Source organism: Eubalaena glacialis, chromosome 5 (genome assembly GCF_028564815.1).
Source record: "Eubalaena glacialis isolate mEubGla1 chromosome 5, mEubGla1.1.hap2.+ XY, whole genome shotgun sequence".
Lineage (NCBI taxonomy): Eukaryota > Metazoa > Chordata > Mammalia > Artiodactyla > Balaenidae > Eubalaena > Eubalaena glacialis.
Genome location: NC_083720.1, coordinates 116,207,765 through 116,233,694, shown reverse-complemented (window position 1 = coordinate 116,233,694; position 25,930 = coordinate 116,207,765). Strand labels below are relative to the sequence as shown.

The 25,930-nt window shown below is 33.8% G+C and overlaps 1 protein-coding gene and 1 pseudogene across 4 annotated transcripts in view; both read right to left on the bottom strand.

The window, feature by feature from the left end:
• LRBA (LPS responsive beige-like anchor protein) overlaps window positions 1–25,930 on the bottom strand; it is a 776,641-nt gene that overhangs the window by 462,229 nt on the left and 288,482 nt on the right. For all 4 annotated transcript variants that reach the window (XM_061192552.1, XM_061192551.1, XM_061192553.1 and 1 more), the window contains exon 36: window positions 19,984–20,092. In XM_061192552.1, coding sequence (XP_061048535.1) covers window positions 19,984–20,092 — 109 coding nt within the window. The remainder of the gene's footprint in view (window positions 1–19,983; window positions 20,093–25,930) is intronic.
• LOC133092485 (large ribosomal subunit protein eL31-like) lies at window positions 4,475–11,863 on the bottom strand (annotated as a pseudogene).

Here is a 25,930-nt window from a genome sequence, read left to right as displayed (position 1 = left end):
GGTCAGGAGAAGATAAATGTTTCAGCTAAAGTAGAGAGAATGAATTCACCCGTCCTCCACCTTTCTGCACTATTCAGGCGCTCAATGGATTGGATGATACCCATTGGCACTGATCTTCTTTATTCACTCTACTTATTCAAATGCTAATCTCTTCTGGAAACACCCTCCCAGACACACCCAGAGATAATATTTAAAACAGCAATCTGGGCATCCTACTCAAGCTGACACACATGATAAACTACACATGCATGCACATGTACTTGTGTGAGTAACTATTTTCAGTTCTTTCGGATATGGCACTAGGAGTGGAATTGCTAGGTCGCATGGTAATTCTTTTACATTTCTGAGGAACTACGAAACTGTTTCCACAGCATCTATACCATTTTACATTCCACCAACAGTGTATAAAGGTTCTAATATCTCCATATCCTTGCCAACATTTGTTATTCCCTACTTGTTTTATTTTAGCTTGTCCCTAATGACTAATGCTGAACACCTTTTCATGGGTTTGTGGGCCATTTGTATATCTTTGGAGAAAAGTCCATTTAAGTTCTTTGCTCATTTTTCATTTAGGTTGTTTGGTTTTTTGTTGTTGAGTTGAGAGAAATCTTAACATCTGGATAATAGACCCTTTTATGAGATATAGATTTGCAAGTATTTTCTCCCATTCTATAGGTTATCTTTTTACATTCTTGATAATGTCCTTTGATACACAGAGTTTTTAAATTTCATGACATCCAATTATCCATTTTTTCTTTTCTTCTTTTGCTTTTGGTGTCGTATCTAAGAATCCATTTCTACATACACAGTCATGAAGAGTTACCACTATATTATCTTCTAAGAGTTTATGATTTCACTCTTATGTTTAGGTCATTGATCCATTTTGAGTCAATTTGTATATATGGTACGAGGTAAGGATCAACTTTATTCTTTTGCATGTGGATATCCAGTTATGTCTGCACAATTTGCTTTAGAGACTATTCTTTTCTCATTGAATTACCTTGTCACCCTTGTCAAAAGTCAACTGGCCTTATATGAACAAATTTATTTTTGGATTCTAAATTCTATTCTTCTGTTATACGTGTCTATAATAGTGCCAGTACCATGACTATTATAGCTTTGTAGTAAATATTAAAATCAGGAAGTTTGAGCGCTCCTGATTTTGTTCTTTTTTTTCTTTGAAGACTGTTTTGGCTACTCAGGGCCACTCGCAATTCCAAATGAATTTCAGTAATAAACAATTTTTAAAATAATTTTTTAAATCACCATTTACTTTTAGATGCAATTTTTCATTCTCAAATTAAAACTTTCATCTAGTGAATTATATTCTATGGTCTAATACTCTGCTGAAAACAAGGAACAATCAAAGATAATTACCAGTTAAAACAAAAACATCTGTATTGTTGCCACTCCTCTATCTGATGCCTTATCAATTTATTATGTCAGCAAATTTTATTTAAGAATGTAATATAAGATGAAGAATAAAATAGCACAACAGATTTGGGGAATTAGGCTGGTAAATATTTTAACTTGCCTAATCAACCATACACCATACATCCATTTGTAAAATCAGATTCTCAATAAAGGACCTGAAATATTAACAGTTTGAATACTATAATTCTAAGTAAGTCCACAAGTTAAGATTATACCAGGACTTTTATTGGCTGTTCACATATGAACTCATTAATATTTTAAAGAATGACCATTTGAGACATCTAAAAATAGTAAGCTGTAGGTAGATGCTCATAATTTATTACAAGGAACTACTTTACCTATGAAAAGTGCTTTCTCCAGTAATGGAGAATAATGGGCCTTGAATTACAAGCATGATACACTCTGAAGACAGATATGTGGCTCAGTAGTACCAGGAAACACCTTCTCAAACTACCTATATCAAAAAATATCCCTCACACAAATATAATTGTAAAGTACTGTTAAAAAAAGAGACACAAGATTTCTTATGTTTAAAATTATTCTGCTGTATTATAACCAAAAGATTCATTAAATCCTATGGCAATTAGCCCAACTTATAGTTCTGTGTAACTGCTTATACCTGTACTTAAAGAATACAGGTGGCTGAAATTATACATCATTACAAATAACCTAGTCTGACATTCTAAGAAAAAAAATATAAATATGTATAAATTACTAGAAGCAAGTCACTTAGGGCAATCACATATCTGATATACATCACATTGATATTTAGATTAACATTTAAAATTAAAATTTTAGATTCATATTTAGAATAAGAAAGTAAACCATTCACAGTATATAACTGCCAAACCCAGACTATAAAATGGCACTTTAAAAGAAGTAAAACTATGTGGATGTCCCACGTTTTACATGAAGAAACACAAATGAACAGGAAAGGCCAACAAATTTTTAAGCAGCTGGAAATGTTAAATTTAATTACTGAAGAGAAATCATGCAGAGAAGCTAGCTGCCAAACAGGATTTACAATGAATGCAGGAAGTCATGTAAAAGTACCAAGAAATTTTCAATATCCACTGATAATCATGAACCTAGATTTAAAGAATGTATGGATAATGTATATGATCCCCAAAACTCTATGGTGTGAGAATACAGTATTGAAACTGAGCAGGACCTGTGGGGCTCCTGGGCACGGAAGCCTTTACCTGTCCCAGATTCCTTGTCTGTAAGGAACAGATTCCAGCCTCCATGACCTTCCCTGAGTTCAAAGTGCAGATTCAAACAGTTGCTAATCAGGGAAGGGAGGGGATGCAGAGACAAGGGAGGAGCAGTCAAGAAACAATAGTGCAGCCTTGGGGCAGGGTCCTGGTTCCCCCTCAAGGGATACACATAACACTATCTTTGAGCTCTTTACAGAACTAAAACCTCCAACAAATGGAAGATGTCAGCATTCTTCATTCCAAAGAAGACCACCTGAAGCCAGATGAAAGGAACCAGAGAAGCTCATCAAGAGATTACCTGAGCCCGGATCAAAGGAGTGCAGGCCCTGCCAGGCCCTGCCAGGCCCTGCACACACCCTGATCTCATCAGCGACCCTGCCCTTGAACAACTGCTATAAAACTCCTCACCAAATCCTCCTGGGTTGGGACACACTGTTTTTGAGGGCATGAGCCCGCTGTGTCCCCCTTTGCCTGGCTAAGCAATAAAGCTATTCTTTTCAACTTCACCCAAAACTCTGTCTCCGAGTTTCAATTTGGCACCAATGCACAGAAGCCAAGCTTCTGGCATCAGTATAGTGTCAGCCCAACAAAAAAGTAGTAAAACTAAAAACAATTTTAACACAGAAGATATACTATTATTTTGATAAAGGTTACTTTATATGGAATATGAAACATAAAACAAGCAATACCATTTTTCATTAATTAGACAAACCAATTAAAGCACAACTGATGCTAAATGAATACACTATAGATAATTCTTATTAAAAAGAATACTCGTTGGAGAATTTTATTTGTCTCTGTAACAACTATATTTATTCTTTAACTTGTGATTTCAACTCTGGGAATTTATACATATATGTAAATATATAGATATACAATATATAAATATTCATTTATATGGATGAAATGTTATATTCATCCATATAAATATGTACATATACATTATACATGTACATATTTATATGGATGAATAATATTGCACTGTATGAATATACCAGATATTGTTTATCCATTCATCAGTTGATGGACATTTGGGTTAATTCCACTTTTTGGTTATTATGAACAACACTGCTATGAACATTCGTGTATATGGTTTTGTGTGGACGTATGTTCTCAATTCTTTTGGGTATGTATCTAATAGTAGAATTACTGAGTCATATGGTAACTCTATAATTAACCATTTAAGAAACTGAAAACCTGTTTTCCAACATGGCTGCACCATTTCACATTCCCACCATTGGCATACAAGTGTTCTAATTTTATTATATCCCCACTAACTCCTGTAATTAGCTGACTTTTTTTATGAAAACCATTCTAGTAGGTATGAAATGGTATCTTATGTTTTTGATTTGCCATTTCCTTATTGATAACAATGTTAAGTATCTTTTCATGTGCATATTGGTCATTTGTATATCATCCTCAAAGAAATATCTACTCAAATTCTCTGCCTATTTTTTAAAATTAATTAACTAATTATTGTTTTCTTTGGCTGTGTTGGGTCTTCGTTTCTGTGCGAGGGCTTTCTCCAGTTGCGGTGAGCGGGGACCACTCTTCATCGCGGTGCGCGCCCTTCTCACTGTCGCGGCTTCTCCTGTTGCGGAGCACAGGCTCCAGACGCGCAGGCTCAGTAGCTGTGGCTCACGGGCCTAGCCGCTCCGCGGCATGTGGGATCTTCCCGGACCGGGGCACGAACCCGTGTCCCCTGCATTGGCAGGCGGATTCCTAACCACTGCGCCACCAGGGAAGCCCCTGCCTATTTTTAAATTGTGTTATATGTCTCCTTATTGGGGTTTTTTTTTTGCAGTTTTATGACTACTTGACAATCAAGAGTTAGTTCTCATCCACATTGTCTGTAGATTTTTGAAAGTGGTGACAGGTACCTAGGTAACCAATGGATAGCACTTGTTTAATGATTCCTCATCCTCTTTCCATCTTCTGGGCTACAGCACCCAGATAAGGTAAGGGATACTCCTAATTCCATTGGCCCAGACAGCTTTATTGAGCCCAGTGTCAATGCACACATCAGGAGTTCCCATCTTCTTCATGGCAGATTTCTGGATCTCTTTGAATGCTGGACGGCCATGCCTCTTGCAGCCCTCAGTATGAATGCACTTGTGAATGTGAATGGTGTATTCTTTGGTCACTACCTTGTTGATGGCAGAATAGCCCTTCTTCTTGCCACTCTTTTTGTAGGAGCCATTCTGTTGGGCCCAGGATGAAAAGAAAGAGCACAAAGTACCCTGAGAAAAGGACAGCAGCATGGCAAGCACAACTTCCGGGTTGCCTGAAGGCAAGAGGAAGGGGATCTCTCTTTAATGTTGAGTGGTAAAAGTTCTTTGTATGTTCTAGATACTATACCCTTATCAAATATAAGATTTACAATCTGCTATTCCATTCTGTGGATTGTCTTTTTTCTTTCATCATAGTGCCTTTGGAACCCCAAATAATCTTAATTTTTATAAAGTCCAATTTATCTATTTTTTTTTTTGGTTGTGACTATCACTTTTAAATTCTGGAAGACTGGAAGAATTACTGCTCCTATGATGAAAAGAGAGCTGAGCATGGGGCAGGTAAGATGTAATTCAGGTTGGAAATATCCAAAATATTTGAATTTTTTATCTTTCTGAATGAACTGTGGTATGTAATCTCTCCTTCTTTTCTCCCTAAATTTTAGTTATCATTTTTTAAATCATAGCTTTATAAGAAAAAAAAATTAGTAAAAGAAAAAAATACTAAATGAACAATTGTGTTATTTCTCCAGTTTCACTCTAAACTTTGAGAATATTGATGCATTAGCTATAACCACAAGGCCTAATTTCAAGTCCTATATTTCAAAAATTAAAGTAATAATGCAGGTATTTTTATTAATTCTCAAGGCTCCACAAAGTAAACCTGCCACTACTTATTCATTAACTCTTATTAATAAATTAACTGTTGTTAACTATTGTTAATATGACATTAAGACATTTTCCAATATTCTTCTGCTATAATTATCATAATAACTGACATTTTCAAGGACATGATTTTTTTTCTTCTAAATTATTTACATTAAAAAAATCTAAATAAAAATTAAGTCAACGATAGGACTCATCTCAAAATGATTTCCAAACGAATTGTGCTCAAGTTATAATGTAATGAGTAGCATTACTAGCATACCAGGTACAAAGAATTTTAATGGTTTTGCCATTTGCATTTGCACTTTTCCATTACTGACAAGCGGTACTCTCTTTCCAGTCTCCATCCTTCCCCCACGTATCCATTACAGTTTTGATATTTTCAAAATTTATATTTTTATATATTTAAATACTAATACCTCATAATTCTTCTAAATTTTTTCCAATTTTCAATTTTAATATTTGTTATTTTGGTCATACAATGTCTACAGTGAGAATTCATAAATATATTCCTTTGAGATTGCCTGGTGTTTTGAAACTCCAGAAAATTATCCTCTTCAGAAATTTCAAAAATTTATTATGTTGTATTCTGCTCTTGATCCCTAAAACAATTTCCATATATAATTTTCATACAGCTACTCATGTCTTACTGAACATCAAGCAAAACAGCCTAGTATATATATTTATCTTTTCAAATGGGACTGATAATCATTTATCTGAGTCTAAAAATTCCTACTGGAAATTTTCTTATGATTATAGATCAGAGTGTTGTGTGCTTTAGGTTATTTGTTTGTTTATCAGAGAAAAAAGATTGTAAATATAAGCTCAATATCAAATTAGGCCAATTAGAAATCCTCAATAAATTTCAAAGGTAGTAATTCCACATACCATACTATCTGCTCATAATACAGTAAAAAAACAAAATTTGAACAAACAATAAAGGACAAATCCCTTGACTATTAAATAACTAACAGATCAAAAAGTATACTAAAAGTTTACAAACTAAGAAAAATGAGTATGTCATGTAATAAACAATAGGATGACACCACTGCTGTCCTCAGAATAATATTAATATTATTGTTTTTGTTCTCATTACTTAGAAAGGAATAAAAGTATGCTTCCAAATAAACAAGAAAAAAAAGAATGCAAGGGGAGGTAAAAAAATATATTTGCCAAAACATGCAAGAGAATTAGAAAACAATTAACTCAACCAATCAATAAATAAGTCCAACATTTGACTCTCTGAAAGATTTTTTAAAAAAGCTAATACATATATTTTACTTTCTGACAATAGTAATTTTAAAAAAAGGAAATCAACATCACTTGTAAATGATTATAAAACTCCTTTAAAAAGTTAGAATTGGTTACGTTTTTTAAAATATTCAACCTGGTAGGATTTATTGCTATTAGAGAATCTAAAAAAAATTATTAACATACAGCATAATTTCTACAGATTTTATAATAAAATACATAATAATCTTAAAGACAATGATGAAAGTGAAACAGAAAATTCAGTAGCCACCTACAGAAATACATAACAAAAAAATGCAGAGTACAAAATTATAAAGTGCAGCACTTTTCATAATATGACAAGAATGGAAAAAACATAAATGTCTAATAATGGAAGTCTGGCACTATAATAATAATTATATATACAGAAACATACAAAAATACAATGGAATACTATATACAGCAACCAAAAAAATGAGGAAGCTCAGTATATACTAACACACAGACACACACACACAAAACAAGGTGCAAAAATGTGTATACTATGCATTCATCTATGAAAAATGACACATGACATATTTGTATTCCCTGCTTTTTAAAAGCATCCTTATGATTCTAATTTGGTAAGTGCGTACTTACAGTAAACGAGTAAATGAGTATATGTGTATTTTTAAAAGACAGTAGGATACATGGGACCTTTGTACTACTTTTGTGACTTCTTATATTCTATAATTATTTCAAGTTAAAGTTAAAATAAAAACAAGAGATAAAACCATTGTTAAAGCTAAACAATGAATGCTTTTTATTTATATTTTTCTTTATTTTCTAAACTTTCTATAATAAATACGTATCATATATGTATATATTCCTAATTGTATTAAATATGTATTAAATATGTATTTCCTAATTATAATTCTATAATTAGGAAAATAAACACTTATTTTAACTAAAGAAAAGCAAATGACCATCAATCACAAAAAATGCCCATATTAAAGAGGTAAACTGGATAATTCATCATAACCCTAAAATTGATCAAGTGTCTAATATTACATTTCTTAATCTGCTTCACACTCCTTCAGAACTGTCAAACATATGTTGAATAATATATTTTCTCAACAGCAAAATACTTCATGTAATACCCTGGGGTCAACAGAGGATATGAAGACAGAGACTACATTGGGTTATTGATAGGAGACCTGAGTTCTGGCTTAAAATTATCAATTTTCTAGCTATGTGACCAAGGCTAAATCATATTTTCTCAATCTATCGTGCATACTTTCACAGATCTGTTGTGATGTTGAAAAGAGAAAATGTGTGTTACACCACTTAGTATACAAATGGCCTAACAAAACAAGCTTAGGTGGCACAGGAGCACCTCAATACATAAGGCAAATGCTAACAGCCATAAAAGGGGAAATCGACAGTAATACAATGGTAGGAGGGGACTTAAACACCACACTTACACCAATGGACATATCATCCAAACAGAAAATAAATAAGGAAACACAAGATTTAACTGACACATTAGACCAGATAGACTTAATTGATATTTATAGGACATTACATCCAAAAACAACAGTATACACTTTCTTCTCAAGTGCACACAGAACATTCTGCAGGATAGAGCACATTTGGGTCACAAATCAAGCCTTGGTAAATTTAAGAAAGTTGAAATCGTCTCAAGCATCTTTTCTGACCACAAGCTAGGAGGCTAGATATCCATTACAGGAAAAAAACTATAAAAAATACAAACACATGGAGGCTAAACAATACTCAACTAAACAACCAAGAGATCATGGAAGAAATCAAAGAGGAAATTAAAAAATACCTAGAACCAAATGACAATGAAAACATGATAACCCAAAACCTATGGTATGCAGCAAAAGCAGTTCTAAGAGGAAAGTTTATAGCTATACAATTCCACCTCAAGAAACAAGAAAAATCTCAAATAAACAACCTAACCTTATGCTTAAAGCAATTAGAGAAAGAAGAAAAAAAAAAAACACGAAGTTAGCAGAAGGAAACAACTCATAAAGATCAGATCAAAAATAAATGAAAAAGAAATGAAGGAAACTATAGCAAAGATCAATAAAACTAAAACCTGGTTCTTTGAGAAGACAAACAAAATTGATACACCATAAGCCAGACCATCAGAAAAAAAAGGGAGAAGATTCAAATCAACAGAATTAGAAATGAAAAAGGAGAAGTAACAACTGACACCGCAGAAATACAAAGGATCATGAAAGACTACTACAAGCAACTATATGCCAATAAAATGGACAACCTGGAAAGGACAAATTCTTAGAAAAGTACAACCATCCAAGACTGAACCAGGAAGAAATACAAACTATGAACAGACCAAAACAAGCACTGAAATTGAAACTGTGATTAAAAATCTTCCAACAAACAAAAGCCCAGGACCAGATGGCTTCAGAGATGAATTCTCTCAAACATTTAGAGAAGAGCTAACACCTATCCTTCTCAAACTCTTCCAAAATATAACAGATGGAGGAACACTCCCAAACTCATTCTACAACGCCATCATCACCCTGATACCAAAACCAGATAAAGATGTCACAAAAAAGGAAAATTACAGGCCAATATCACTGATGAACATAGATGCAAAAATCCTCAACAAAATACTAGCAAACAGAATCCAACAGCACATTAAAAGGATCATACAACATGATCAAGTGGGGTTTATCACAAGACTGCAAGGATTCTTCAATATATGCAAATCAATCAATGTGATACACCATATTAACAAATTGAAGAATAAAAACCATGTTATCATCTCAATAGATGCAGAAAAAAGTTTTGACAAAAGTCAACACCCATTTATGATAAAAACTCAACAGAAAGTGGGCATACAGGGAACCTACCTCAACATAATAAAAGCCATATATGACAAACCCACAGCCAACATCATTCTCAATGGTGAAAAAAATGAAACCATTTCCTCTAAGATCAGGAACAAGACAAGGGTGCCCACTCTCACCACTAATATTCAACACAGTTTTGGAAGTTTCAGCCACAGCAATCAGAGAAGAAAAAGAAATAAAAGGAATACAAATTGGAAAAGAAGAAATAAAACAGTCACTGTTTGCAGATGACATGATACTACACATAGAAAATCCTAAAGATGCTACCAAAAAACTACTAGAGCTAATCGATGAATTTGGTAAAGTAGCAGGATACAAAAGTAATGCACAGAAATCTCTTGCATTCCTATACACTAACAACGAAAGATGAGAAAGAGAAATTAAGGAAACACTCCCATTCACCACTGCAACCAAAAGAACAAAATACCTAGGAATAAACCTACCTAAGGAGGCAAAAGACCTGCATGCAGTAAACCATAAGACACTGATGAAAGAAATCAAAGATGATACAAACAGATGGAGAGATACACCATGTTCTTGGATTGGAAGAATCAACATTGTGAAAATGACTATACTACCCAAAGCAATCTACAGATTCAATGCAATCCCTATCAAATTACCAAAGGCATTTTTCACAGAACTAGAACAAGAAATTTTACAGTTTGTATGGAAACACAAAAGACCCCGAATATCCAAAGCAATCTTGATAAAGAAAAACGGAGCTGGAAGAATCAGGCTCCCTGACTTCAGACTATACTACAAAACTACAATAATCAAGACAGTATGGTACTGGCACAAAAACAGAAATATAGATCAATGGAACAGGATAGAAAGCCCAGAGATAAACCCACGCACATACGGTCACCTTATCTTTGACAAAGGAGGCAAGAATATACAATGGAGAAAAGACAGCCTCTTCAATAAGTGGTGCTGGGAAAACTAGACAGCTACATGTAAAAGAATGAAATTAGAAAACTTCCTAACACCATACAGAAAAATAAACTCAAAATGGATTAAAGACCTAAATATAAGGCCAGACACTATCAAACTCTTAGAGGAAAACATAGGCAGAACACTCTATGACATAAATCACAGCAAGATCCTTTTTGACCCACCTCCTAGAGAAATGGAAATAAAAACAAACAAATGGGACCGAATGAAACTTAAAAGCTTTTGCACAGCAAAGGAAACCATAAACAAGACAAAAAGACAACGTTCAGAATGGGAGAAAATATTTGCAAATGAAGCAACTGACAAAGGATTAACATCCAAAATATACAAGCAGCTCAATATCAAAAAAACAAACAACCCAATCCAGAATTGGGCAGAAGACCTAAATAGACATTTCTCCAAAGAAGACGTACAGATTGCTAACAAACACATGAAAAGATGCTCAACATCACTAATCATTAGAGAGATGCAAATCAAAACCACAATGAGGTTATACCCTGACACTGGTCTGAATGGCCATCATCAAAAATCTATAAACAATAAATGCTGGAGAGTGTGTGGAGAAAAGGGAACACTCCTGTACTGTTGGTGGGAATGTAAATTGATACAGCCACTATGGAGAACAGTATGGAGGTTCCTTAAAATACTAAAAATAGAACTACCATACGACCCAGCAATCCCACTACTGGGCATATACCCTGAGAAAACCATAACTCAAAAAGGTACATGTACCACAATGTTCATTTCAGCACTATTTATAATAGCCAGGACATGGAAGCAACCTAAACATCCATCGACACATGAATGGATAAAGAAGATGTGGCACATATACACAATGGAATATTACTCAGCCATAAAAAGGAACGAAATTGAGTTATTTGTAATGAGGTGGATGGACTTAGATTCCGTCATACAGAGTGAAGTAAGTCAGAAAGAGAAAAACAAATACCGTATGCTAACGCATATATAGGGAATCTATAAAAACGGTACTCATGAACCTAGCGGCAGGGCAGGAATAAAGACACAGACATAGAGAAGGTACTTGAGGACACAGAGCAGGGAGGGAACGCTGGGACGAAGTGAGGAAGTAGCACTGACATATATACACTTCCAAATGTAAAATGAATAGCTAGTGGGAAGCTGCTGCATAACACAGGGAGATCAGCTCGATGCTTTGTGATGACCTAGAGGGGTGGGATAGGGAGGGTGGGAGGGAGGCTCAAGAGGGAGGGGATATGGGGATATAGGTATACATATAGCTGATTCACTTTGTTGTACAGCAGAAACTAACACAACATTGTAAAGCAATTATACTCCAATAAAGATGTTAAAAAAAAAAAAAAAGTTAGTTGGTTCTAACTTTGTATCAGACTACTTGACTTGGGTTTGAATCCTAGCTTCACCATATATTAGCTATAAGACCTAGAACAAATCCTTTAACCTCTCTGTGCTTCACGTTTCCTTACCTATAAACCCAAGATAATGATAATAACAATATTTACATCAAAGAATTGATATAAAGAATTTTTTTTTGCTTGTTAACAGCCTACATAAATAAGTGCTGTCATAGAAGTGTTCACTAATATTAAAAAATGCAAAAGTGGGACTTCCCTGGTGCACAGTGGTTAAGAATCCGTCTGCCAATGCAGGGGATACGGGTTCAATCCCTGGTCCGGGAAGATCCCACATGCCGTGGAGCAAATAATCCCATGCGCCACAACTACTGAGCCTGCGCTCTAGAGCCCGTGAGCCACAACTACTGAAGCCCGCGTGCCTAGATCCCATGTTCTGCAACAAGAGAAGCCACTGCAATGAGAAGCCCACACACCACAACAAAGAGTAGCCACCGCTCGCTGCAACTAGAGAAAGCCCATGTGCAGCAACGAAGACCCAATGCAGCCAAAAATAAATAAATAAAATATATTAAAAAAATGCAAAAGTACTTAAATGGCAAAAAAAATTCACTACTTTACTGAAAAATATTTCGTTTGCTAATATGAAAAAATATTTGAAATCCTTCAACTAAAAGAAAAATATATAGATTGCTATATTAATAATTAATCAAGTGCTTTCATGCCCTTTTATTTCATAAAAAAGACTGTTTTTATTACTTCAACTAAGCTGACTGGCCACCTACTTTACCATTCCATTGAAGCTAATAAGAATTGAGTTCTACTGTATAATAGATGAAATTCAAAGCAACGTCAGACAAAAGGGCATTGAGACATTCTTAATGAAATGGACTTTAACTTACACAGATTCCTAAAAATAAAGCTATTAAATGATAATCTTGATCACATGTTTTACAGATATAACACATCAGTTTAAATAAACTAAACTTTGATAGACAACTTTTTAACAAAAGATTGTCATGAATTGTGTACACCCACACATACACTACACTTACAAGACAGGGTACAATGTTTTGCACAACATAGTTTTTTAATAAACATTCTGTTTACAGCTGTAAGATTAAATAATAAAGTTAAGATGTGCACCCAATCAATGATGTCATGACATTCAAGGAACATCTACATAAATCAAAAGCAGAAGATGTCAAGGATATCCCACTCCAGTGATAATCATGTAATGAACTAAAGAGATGTGCATTTCAGATCTACACTGTCATCAATCCCTTGATAATAAATGAAACAAGTCAGCTACTTTACAACCACAAATGGTATATTAAATACATGACAACATCTCTTTTTTGCAGGAGGAAGTAACTAGCAGTAGCTAAAGTTCAAATGTATTATTTAAGAATGCACAACATGAATTCAAGGCTGAATATAGATAACCTTTAGAATATAAGCTGTCTAGGAAAAAATATGTTTCATCTTGTAGAGTATTATTTAAGATTTAAGACCAATGTAGTTAGAAATATATTAAACATGAACATGCCTCAATCAATTGGGGCTCTGTGGTATAAATAAAGGGAATTCTATTTCTATGAAAATAGAAGACTAGAAAATATTAAAAATATGTTTGCTCTCTTAAAATTGACTCTCATGTGAAACAGTCAAACACATTTTCTCCACTAAAAATTCAAGTAACAATAAAATCGGTTTGTAAATATTTGTTTTTATTTAGATATTTTATAATCATGCTTTAGAATATTACTATAAATACTATAAATCTCATAGCAAGATTATAAACATTAAAATGAAAAACTGTAGTAGAAAGCGTAAAATTAAATTAGCTTAGAATACAGCTGTTGTATATGCCAGGATTAAATCCTATTCACACATTCTATGGAAATCTAATAAAATGTGAAACAAATACACAGATTAGTGTTTAAGAGATAAACTGCCTAGATCTGGATTCCAGTTCTAATTCTGGGTCATTTCCTCTTTATGCTGTTTTCTCATTTATAAAATGAGAGATAATAACAGTACTACTTCAGAGGTTTATTGTAAGAATTAAATTAGTTAAAACTTACAAAGCACCCATGACAGTTCCTGACCCAACATAAGGACTCATGAAATATAAGCTACAATTGTCACTATTATCCCTCATCTAAATTGCAAATGTATATACCATTTGGGTCAGATCAATTTAATTTCTTGTATTGCACAGTGTTTTAGAAGTATTTTTCCTCTTTTCAATTCCACATGTTTTCTCCTTCCTCATTCTCTCACATTCATTCACATAAGAACACATATATCACCAGCACCATGATCACTAAAACTTAAAAGAATGAACTGCAATCTCAATCCAGAGTTACAAAGGAACTTCTCCATAATCAATTAGAAAGGACACTAAGGAATAGGTTCCAGGTTAGGATATTAGGCTGAAATGGCAATTTTAAAAGTTTTTTCTTCCTTCAAATCCTAAAAAAATTATCAAAAACAAAAATATTGAACAACAACCAAAAAAAACCTAACAAAAATAACCAAAAGAAACATAACATCAACTACCAAACATTAAAAAATTGGTTACCTTGGGGAAATTAAAACATACTGGAATCAGAACTAGGGTTGCAGTAAGCTCAGTTCCTAACCATGTCCCTGAAGCAATGTCAGTAAACTAACAACATTCTGATAATTTTTCTTAATGCCTTCATATATGGAGAGACACAAACCGAGTAGCTATTGTTATCTCTTGTTTCCTCTTATTGAAGATGCTAGAAAAACCTACAGTGCAAAAACTGGTGAAACAAGGAAGTGAAAAATAGGGTTGACTTCCCAGGGCAGAAGTAGACTCCAGAGTACTCTCTGAAATGACGGATAATGATTCACAGCCTAAGCACATTTTTCCCTGATGAGAATTGTCCATAGTTTCTAATAAGATGGAATGAACTTGGTCGAAAATATTTAACGAAATCTTGTAAGAGAAAGCAAGACTTAGGTGTGCTATGAAGGCCTCCTCACCTATGTCGAAGATCTCTCTCCCTCTCTTCATGATAGGCAAACAAAACTGGGCAAAAATCAAATTTCAAACATCAAAGTGTAGCTCAGTGACAGAAAAAATTAGCTTTATAGACAGTGAGAAGGGAAGGAGTCACTAAGATATTCTGTCTGTCTAAGCCAAACAGTAGTTATGTAAACATAAATTGCCAATCAATGAATAAATAAAAAACAAATAAAATATTTAAATAAAACTGGAAGATTCTATACAAAAGACAAAGAATATATAACAAAAAATGAAAGGAAATTACTCATGATTATTTTCTTCTAAAAAACAACATAAAAATATAACTCAAAAAAAAACAAAAAAATAAAAGTCAAAATAAGAGAAAAAGGTAGAGAGGCTGAAGATCTAAATAAACAAAATGAAGAACAAAACAATCATTATAGGCAAACCACAAACAGAGAAAATAAAACATTAAAAACTTACTCATGGCTGGAGATCAAAGAAAGTAAAGCAATTAAGAAATAACTAATAGATATGAAAGACAGACATATCTAACATAGATTTATGCATCACTAAGTAAAGAAAAAGAAAATAAAATGCAAAAGATAGTTCACATTTTAATTTATAGAAATTACTAAGAACTGAAGGAAAAATCTGAATTTGCAGATTATAACAAAAAAACTATGCTCCAGGAACTTTTGATAAATAATGCTCAATACTAAGTCATATACCTGTTAAGAAATCAAGTCCATGGACAAATAAATCTCAGACAGAAAACAAGCAAATCATCAACTAAGGGAAAATAGCAGGCTGGCCTCAAACTTCTCTGAAAGCAACGTTCAAAGCCAAAATACAATGAAGCAATGTCTATAAAGTTCTAAAGGAATGCAAGGGTTAGCCAAGAATATTCAATCCATCAGGATGTCATTCAGATATAATGACAGCTGGCAAATATTCTTAAACATGAAAGAATTTTAAATTTACAGCACACATGAACCCTTTGTTGGGGGGGAGGGGAGGAGATGAAACCTAGCCAATTAAGAATTGAGTCAATATTCACACAGTGGAATACTATAGGAATAAGAGGGAACAATCTAGTAGCAAAACATAATAACATAAAACTCAATGCTGAGTGAAAAAATGATGGCACAAAAGAATATATATTGTATTATTACATTTATATAAAATACAAATTCATTTATGGTGTTGGAAGACAGGATAGTAGTGGTCCTTAAAAGGTTATAGACTAGAAGGGGGCTCTAAACTGCTGGTAATATTTTATTTCTTAATCTGAGGACTGATTACCCAGGTGTGGTCAGTTTGTGAAAATTCATTGAACTGCACACTACTGATATGTGCACATTTCTATATGTGTATTTTTTTCAGTCAAATTTAAACAGAGCATAATAAATGGTAAAATAAATGTTTCTCCTACTTTTCTTTCTGGGGGGAAAAAAAAAAGAATTGAGCCCAAAGAAAGAACCTGGGGGAAATTAAGAAATTATTATGACTAATAAAAGAGGGGGTGGGGTAATGAATTCACTTAAATATATTACAAACACTCAAGTACTATCAGAATTGTGGTTAAAATAAATAAGTGTTACATATTTAGACAATATGAAAAATAAAATACAACTTTAAAAATTAGAAGTTGAAGAGAAAAAAAAGAAAAAGAATTATGAGAGGACTAATATCTTCAACTTTCATAGCAGGTTGTGGATTAAAGTATACAATTTAAAAAACAAAGATATGAATAAAGCTCTTATTAAAAAAAAATCAAGCCATCAACCTCTGCATTTTTTGATAATTTACTAACGTCCTGTTCATTGAGAAAATGATGGTTCTTTTGTTAAAGAAACATTTCCTTGTTTTTCTATTGTTGTTTTTATTTTCTTAAATTTACATACGACACTACAATAAGCAGGTTTACATATCTATGCTTATATACTATTACTTTTTTCTTAAAGATATATTCACAGAATAGGGTTATTGAGTAAATGGGTGTGTGTGCACATGCCTATATAATTATTATTAAAATACATATGAACATATTGCCTTCCCATAACACAAAAATGTACATTTCCACTAAAAATATGAGAATACCATTGCCCATCTCATCTCCCCTATCTCCTTCAACAGTACTAGCTATCACTCTTTCTTTCTCTCAACCTGAGAACAGAGAAGTTATATCATGATTTCTCTAATTTACATTTCCCTAAATATTTGTGTAAATATTCAATCATTTGAGTAGCATTCTAAATGTTACTGGTAACTTACATTCTTCTGTGAAATCCCTATTCCTGTCCTCTGAATATTTGCCTGTTGGGTCAATTTTTCACTTATTTCATGAGAATTATTAATATAGTAAACATACTAATTTATCAGTCTTTCCATGTTCCATTATGTCTTTCCATGTTGTTGATGGTATGCTTCCTCAGCTTAATATTATATGTAGTAACAGACGTTTACTTTTTATACTTTCTAAGTGGCCTGTCTTAGTTTAAAAATTCTCCCATATGCCTCAGTGCCGCTTTTATAGTTTTCCAAATCTGTTTCTAAAATACTTACTATGTCATCTTTCATCCTATATCTTTACTCCATCTGGAAGATTTTTTAATATATATTGTCTTCATAGTATTGTTTAAATTAGTATTGTTTATCTGGGAAATCAAGTACATCCTCAATATTCTTATTTCATAAATCTTAGGGCTACACTAATGCATTTCTTTCCCACATTAACTGGATATTTGCATATCCAAATATATTTTGTGGAAGATTTTGATATTTAGATATTTTTAAAGGTATATTTAAATTTCAAATACTCCACTGTTATTCTAATGTAATGATATGCTAATGTTACTGTATTGAATTTACATATTAATTTGAGAAAAACTGACATCTTTTGGGGCAGTAATATTTTCTCTTTTTGACTATAAAGAACTTTATGAAGACATTTGGAAAAATATGAATAAGGTCTATATTTAAATAATAGCATTGTACCAGTGTTAATTCTCTGATTTGGTAACTGTACAAGGTTAAAACAGAGAATGGGCACAGGAAATTCTCACTGAAGTAATTAGGGGTAAAAGGGTATCATGGCTTCAACTTACTCTCAAATTCAGAAAAACAAAGAAAAAGAGGAGAGAAGCAAATGTGTTAAACTTTTAACAATTACAGAATCTAGGAGAATGTTGAAGAGTAGTTCTTGTACTACTCATAACCCTCCTATAAGTCTCAAATTATTTCAAAATAAAAGAAGGATTCTATGTCTCTGTTGCTGTCTCTCTCTCTTACACACACAGAGCAAGATACACTACCCAGCATGGAATGATTCTCCAGCAGGTTATATTTTGCATTGTATTAATGAGATTTTATACTTTTGTTACAAATAGTGTCTGTACATTTCTTAGAGAATTCAACCCAAAATAGTACTTTTGTCCTAACTGTATACATTTCTGATTTCCATTCTTAGCTGGCTACTGCTTGCTACTCAAAAGATAATCTATTAATTTGTCTGCATATTTATCTTATATCCAATAATCTTACTAAAGTCCCTATTAATTCTGGTAGAAAAATGTTCAAGAATCTCTTAGATTTTCCTAGATCAGAGCATGAGCAATCTGAAAGTAATATTACGTCTTCTTTATCTACCAATTATATTAACAATATTTTGCACTTGCAAAAACATTAAAAAATTTTGTTAATGTTAATAGAAGATATCAATCACTCTTTTTTCCTGATTTTAATAGAAACGGCTTTAAACATTTTAAATAATATTTAGTAAATAGTCATTATCATATTTAGATTGTTTTCTGATATACATTTTCTTTCTCAGTTTCATTAGGGCTGCATACTAAAATTTGTAATATGCTTTTTTCTACATTTATTGATATCTTCACATGATTTTCCTATTTTTAATTTGGTGATATAATTTATTTTATAGGTAGATATCTTAATATCAAATCTTTAGCATCCATAAATAAATTATAAGCAGTCCACACTATACAGCTAACCCTTGAAAAACATGGAAGTTAATACACATATAATTTATAGTCGGCCTTCCATGTCCAAGGTTCCTCCACATCTGTAATTTCGACCAACCGCAGACTCTGTGGTACTCTAGTATTTACTATCAAAAATATTGGCTGATAAGTGGACCCCCACAGTTTAAACCTCTGTTGTTCAAGAGTCAATTGTATAGTTCTTTCATTACATTGTTGGATTATGTTGGTTAAAGTTTTAGTTAGAATTTTGTGCCTATATTGTTAACTGAAGTTTGTCTTCTACAGTTTTATTTTTCCAGTACCTTTTTTCATACTATGAAGGGTGTATAAAATGAACTGGGAGAGGTTTTCATCATTTTTAATGTACCAGAGAAATATCAGCAACATTTGAATTATCCACTGTTAATATGTTAGAAAGAACCCAGATGGTGCTTTTTAATTTTTTTTCCAAATTTTTAACAAATTTTCCTGTCAAATGCTTCTAGTTCACCTTCAGTGTGAATTTTTGTAATTTATACAGCTATAACACCATTAATTTCCTCTATGAATTCACGTTAGTTACAAATGTTCAGAAGCAACTGCTGAGACAAGCACTGGCCCAGGATGGGTCTTTCACTTGGTCCCCCCGTGAGGATCCAAGAAGAAAGCTGTATTCTCCCTCAGTTCCTCAGCTACCACCTCAAGGTTAAAGAAACTTTATGCCGCTTGTTCAGCTTCTCTCTAGAAACTAAAGGATCTTATCTATCATAGGGGTTTTCATTTCCAGTTAACTAGCTCTGTCTTGCCTAGAGAGGGCAAAAATCCTTCACTATTTTACTTTATCGGAAAACTATCAAAGTCAAGGCTACAGAGTCTTGCACTATCTGCCTAGAATGCCCATGATTCTCTCACAAATTTATTTTTAATTTTTTGATAATACATGTTTGCTAAGACCATGCTGCCATTTTACCTACACAGTTTCCCATGACTAACATTTTAAAATGGTACCTTCCTCACACCACTCCTAGGTTTAACCTACCTCAAATTCCGCATGTCTGTGAATATCCTCTGCTCGCTGCCTGCTCAGGATAAATTCAGCTTCATTTGCTACTCTTACTAGGTGATCCTTCATGGTTTGGCTAAGCAACCTATAAAGAGATAAACATCGTCAAATAAATATATGTATACACACGACATATATGATTATTCATTGCTCAAAAGTGGTGTATTTTATTACTTGGGAGAGGGAAGAACATTTACTCTCCTTTTCTGACATCATACCAAATGAAGGACCATTATTTTACACTAAATAATTGAAGAACATAACAGCAAAAAGTTATCCTTCTGGCAACAGCAGATTCGCTTTTATCAAACTAACTATCCAAGAAAAGCAACTGAAAATGCTAGATTAAATTTATCTTTTAATCTTTTTTAAGGTATTGGAGAGTTTCCAAGGTAGCCAAGATTTAAACAGCCAGGATCCTAGAGAAGATGTTCAGCATGACCTTTCCCATTGACACATTTGCTATTCACAGGCGGGAACAGAGAAGCTAAACAGAGCTGTTATAAGTCTTATAGAGCTGGGACAAAAATTGAATTTTATAACCTGTCAAGGTAGAGGAATCCTAGTAGTTTACCGAGGCTTACAAAAGGAGTCCAAGTATACCCCAGGAAACAAACAACAGTTCTCAAAAACATGAAAACAGACCCTCAAACAACATTATGGGATTTGCACGTAGATTAACTGGCAGCCAAATAACTAAACAAAATTTTCAGAATCTCATACGGTGAGAAGAAAAAAAAAAAAACCATAAAGAACAGTGCTGTAGACTCATTGTAAAACCCTGGGCTTTAAGAAAACCTAGAAGGGCTGTGAGATAGGAGTAGGCAAACTGTAAATAAGGCAAACTCTCACAAAGATTTTAAAAATTCCACCTTTGAATCAGCTCAGTCTTAAATTAACATAATTGGCACCTAATTTAACTATTAATCAAAAATCAAAAGGAAATCCTCTCTACAGGAAGATAACACCATCTAGAGACTGTTAAATACAATTTCCTGCATTATTAAATACAATGTCCAACATTCAATCACAAATGAACGTGACATATACATGCTACTATATAATAAAATAAATAACTAATAAGTACCTACTGTATAGCACAGGGAACTCTACTCAATACTCTGTAATGACCTATATGGGAAAAGAATCTAAAAAAGATTGGATATATGTATATGTATAACTGATTCACTTTGCTGTACAGCAGGAACTAACACAACATTGTAAATCAACTATACTCCAATAAAATATTTTTTTAAAAATCACCAGTGAACAGGTAAAATAAGAGACAACACCAAGTGAATGAAAACCAAACAGAAGCCAACGCACAGAAAATAAATATAGTAAAGTTTTGATAGCCTCATCCATCAAAGGGCAGACAGCAGAGGCAAGAAGAACTACAATCCTGCAGCCGGCGGAACGAAAACCGCAATCACAGAAAGACAGACAAAATGAAAAGGCAGAGAACCATGTCCAGATGAAGGAACAAGATAAAACCCCAGAAAAACAACTAAATGAAGTGGAGATAGGCAACCTTCCAGAAAAAGAATTCAGAATGATAGTGAAGATGATCCAGGACCTCGGAAAAAGAATGGAGGCAAAGATCGAGAAGATGCAAGTAATGTTTAACAAAGACCTAGAAGAATTAAAGAACAAACAAACAGAGATGAACAATACAATAAACGAAATGAAAAATATACTAGAAGGAATCAATAGCAGAATCACTGAGGCAGAAGAATGGATAAGTGACCTGGAAGACAGAATGCTGGAAATCACTGCTGTGGAACAGAATAAAGAAAAAAGAATGAAAAGAAATGAAGACAGCCTAAGAGACCTCTGGGACAACATTAAATGCACCAACATTCACATTTTAGGGCCCCGGAATGAGAAGAGAGAGAGAAAGGACCCGAGAAAATATATGAAGAGATTATAGTCGAAAACTTCCCTAACATGGGAAAGGAAAGAGCCACCCAAGTCCAGGAAGCGCAGAGAGTCCCAGGCAGGATAAACCCAAGGAGAAACATGCCGAGACACACAGTAATCAAACTGGCAAAAATTAAAGACAAAGAAAAATTATTGAAAGCAACAAGGGAAAAACAACAAATAACATACAAGGGAACTCCCATAAGGTTAACAGCTGATTTCTCAGCAGAAACTCTGCAAGCCAGAAGGGAGTGGCATGATATATTTAAAGTGATGAAAGGGAAGAACCTACAACCAAGAATACTCTACCCAGCAAGGATCTCATTCAGATTTGATGGAGAAATCAAAAGCTTTACAGACAAGCAAAAGCTAAGAGAATTCAGCACCACCAAACCAGCTCTACAACAAATGTTAAAGGAACTTCTCTAAGTGGGAAACACAAGAGAAAAAAAGGACCTACAAAAACAAACCCAAAACAATTAAGAAAATGGTAACAGGAACATACATATAATTACCTTAAATGTGAATGGATTAAATGCTCCAACCAAAAGGCACAGGCTCGCTGAATGGATACAAAAACAAGACCCACCTGTATGCTGTCCACAAGAGACACACTTCAGACCTAGAGACACATACAGACTGAAAGTGAGGGGATAGAGAAAGATATTCCATGCTAATGGAAATCAAAAGAAAGCTGGAGTAGCAATATTCATATCAGATAAAATAGACTTTAAGATAAAGAATGTTACAAGAGACAAGGAAGGACACTACATAATGATCAAGGGATCAATCCAAGAAGAAGATATAACAATTATAAATATATATGCACCGAACAGAGGAGCACCTCAATACATAAGGCAACTGCTAACAGCTATAAAAGAGGAAATCAACAGTAACATAATAATACTGGGGGACTTTAACACCTCACTTACACCAATGGACAGATGATCCAAACAGAAAATAAGGAAACACAAGCTTTAAATGACACAACAGACCAGATAGTTTTAATTGATATTTATAGGACATTCCACCCAAAAACAGCAGATTATATTTTCTTCTCAAGTGCACACGGAACATTCTGCAGGATAGATCACATCTTGGGTCACAAATCAAGCTTTGGTAAATTTAAGAAAATTAAAATCGTATCAAGCATCTTTTCTGACCACAACGCTAGGAGACTAGAAATAAATTACAGGGAAAAAACCGTAAAAAACACAAACACATGGAGGCTAAACAAAATGCTACTAAATAACCAAGAGATCACTGAAGAAATCAAACAGGAAATCAAAAAATACCTAGAACCGAATGACAATGAGAATACAATGACCCAAAACCTATGTGATGCAACAAAAGCAGTTCTAAGAGGGAAGTTTATAGCAATACAATCTTACCTCAAGAAACAACACAAATCTCAGATAAACAATCTAACCTTACAGCTAAAGGAACTAGAGAAAGAAAAACAAACAAAACCCAAAGTTAGCAGAATGAAAGAAACCATAAAGATCAGAGTAGAAATAAATGAAACAGAAACAAACAAAAAAAACCAGCAAAGATCAATAAAACTAAAAGCCGGTTCTTTGAGAAGATAAACAAAATTGATAAACCTTTAGCCAGATTCATCAAGAAAAAGAGTGGAGGACTCAAATCAACAAAATTAGAAATGAAAAAAGAGAAGTTACAACAGACACCGTAGAAATACAAAGCATCATAAGAGACTATTACAAGCAACTATATACCAATAAAATGGACAACCTGGAAGAAATGGACAAATTCTTAGAAAGGTATAACCTTCCAACACTGAACCAGGAAGAAATAGAAAATATGAACAGACCAATCACAAGTAATGAAATTGAAACTGTGATTAAAAATCTTCCAACAAAGATAGTAAAGTTTCATAGTGAAACCAAGCAGGACCCTGTGGTGCTCCTGGGTACGGAAGCCTTCCTGTGTCCCCCGTTCCTTGTTTGTAGGGAACAGACTCCAGCCTCCATGGCCTTCCCTGAGTTCCAAAGGGGAGACTGAAGCAGTTGCTAATCAGGTAAGAGAGAGGATGCAGATACAAGAGAGGAGCTGCCGAAAAACAATAGTGCAGCTTTGGGGCAGGGTCCTGGTTCTGCCTCAAGGGATATACAGAACAATATCTTTTGTGCTCGTTATAGAACTAAAACCCCCAACAAATGGAAGATGTGGGCATTCTTCATTCCAGAGAAGAGCACCAGTGGACAGATTAAAGGAACCAGAGAAGCTCATCAAGAAATTACCAGAGACCAGATTAAAGAGGCCTGTGCATACCCTGATCTTATCAGTGACCCTGCCATTGAACAACTGCTATAAAAACTCCTCACCAAATCCTCCCAGGTTGGGACACACAGTTTTTGAGGGCAGGAGCCCACTGTGTCCCCCTTTGCCTGGCAAAGCAATAAAGCTATTCTTTTCTACTTCACCCAAAACTCTGTCTCTGAGATTCGATTCAGTTCCAGTGCACAGAGGCCAAGTTTTTGGCATCATAATGAATCCCAATCCCAATCTTAGCAGGTCTTTCTGTGTAATTTGGCAACTTTATTCTAAAAGTTATAGGAAAATGTAAAGAACAAAGAATATCTGAGACACTCTTGAAGAAGGGAAAAGAGGAGGAATAATAATCATAATCCTAATAGAGGACTTACACTATCAAATATTAGGATTTATTATAAAGATACAGCAATTAAGACAATGTGGTACTGGGGCAAAGACAGATGAACAGACCAATGAAACAGAAAAGAATGTGCAGAAACAAATATATATATATTTAATATATAAATAATTATATAAATGTTATATATAAATATTTAATATGGAAATATATTTTTATATAAATATTTAATATACAAATATATATATTATATTTTACACCAGATTCCATATTTACTGCAATAAGAGGAAGATGGAGTATTTCAAGAACTGGTCCTGCATCAATCAACTGATGTTCGTGTGGACAAAATTAACCTTGACTACTATCTCAAACCATACAAACAGATCAATTCTAAATGGATCACAGACAAGACCTAAACACTTCTAGAAGAAGATTACATAAGAGAGTATCTTCATGACTTAGGTTAAAATAAAGATTTCTTTAACAAAATATAAAGTACACATACCATAAAGAAGAAAATTGATTAAATTAACGATTTATGCTTATGAAAGCCAACATTAAGAGAATTAAAAGGCAAACTTTAGTAAGGGAGATTTGGAATACTTATAGTCAACAAGGAAATTATATCTGAAATACATAAGAAAATCTTAGAAATAAAGAAAAGGAAATAATCACAGTAAATAAAAACAACCAAATACACAAATAAGCACTTCACAAAAGATTTCCAAATGGCAAATAAGTTCATGAAAAGGTGTTGAGGTGTTCAGGATTACTAATCATCAGGGAGATACAAATTAAAACCATAAAAAATATACTACACCCCACCAGAAACACTATATTAAAAAAAAAAAAGACTCTAGTATCAAAATTTGGCAAGGATATGAAACTACAGGGACTCTCACAATCACAAAATATACTTAACAGAATGTTTACAGCAACTTTATTTATAACAGCCAAACACTAGCAACTACCCAAATGCCCATTAAGAATAAAATGAATTTTCTAAATGGTGGAATATTCATATAATAAAACACTAAAAAGAAACAACTACTGTTATGCACAACAAAGTTAATTTCACTAACAGTGTTAAGCAAAGGCACACCAAAAAATATATACCATATGAATCATCTTGTATAAAAAAATATTTTTTGGGGCCTCCCTGGTGGCGCAGTGGTGGAATCCGCCTGCCAATGCAGGGGACACGGGTTTGAGCCCTGGTCCAGGGGGATCCCACATGCCGCGGAGCAGCTAAGCCCATGCACCACAACTACAGAGCCTGCGTGCCACAACTACTGAAGGCCGCACACCTAGAGCCCATGCTCCACAACAAGAGAAGCCACTGCAATGAGAAGCTGGCGCACCCCAACGAAG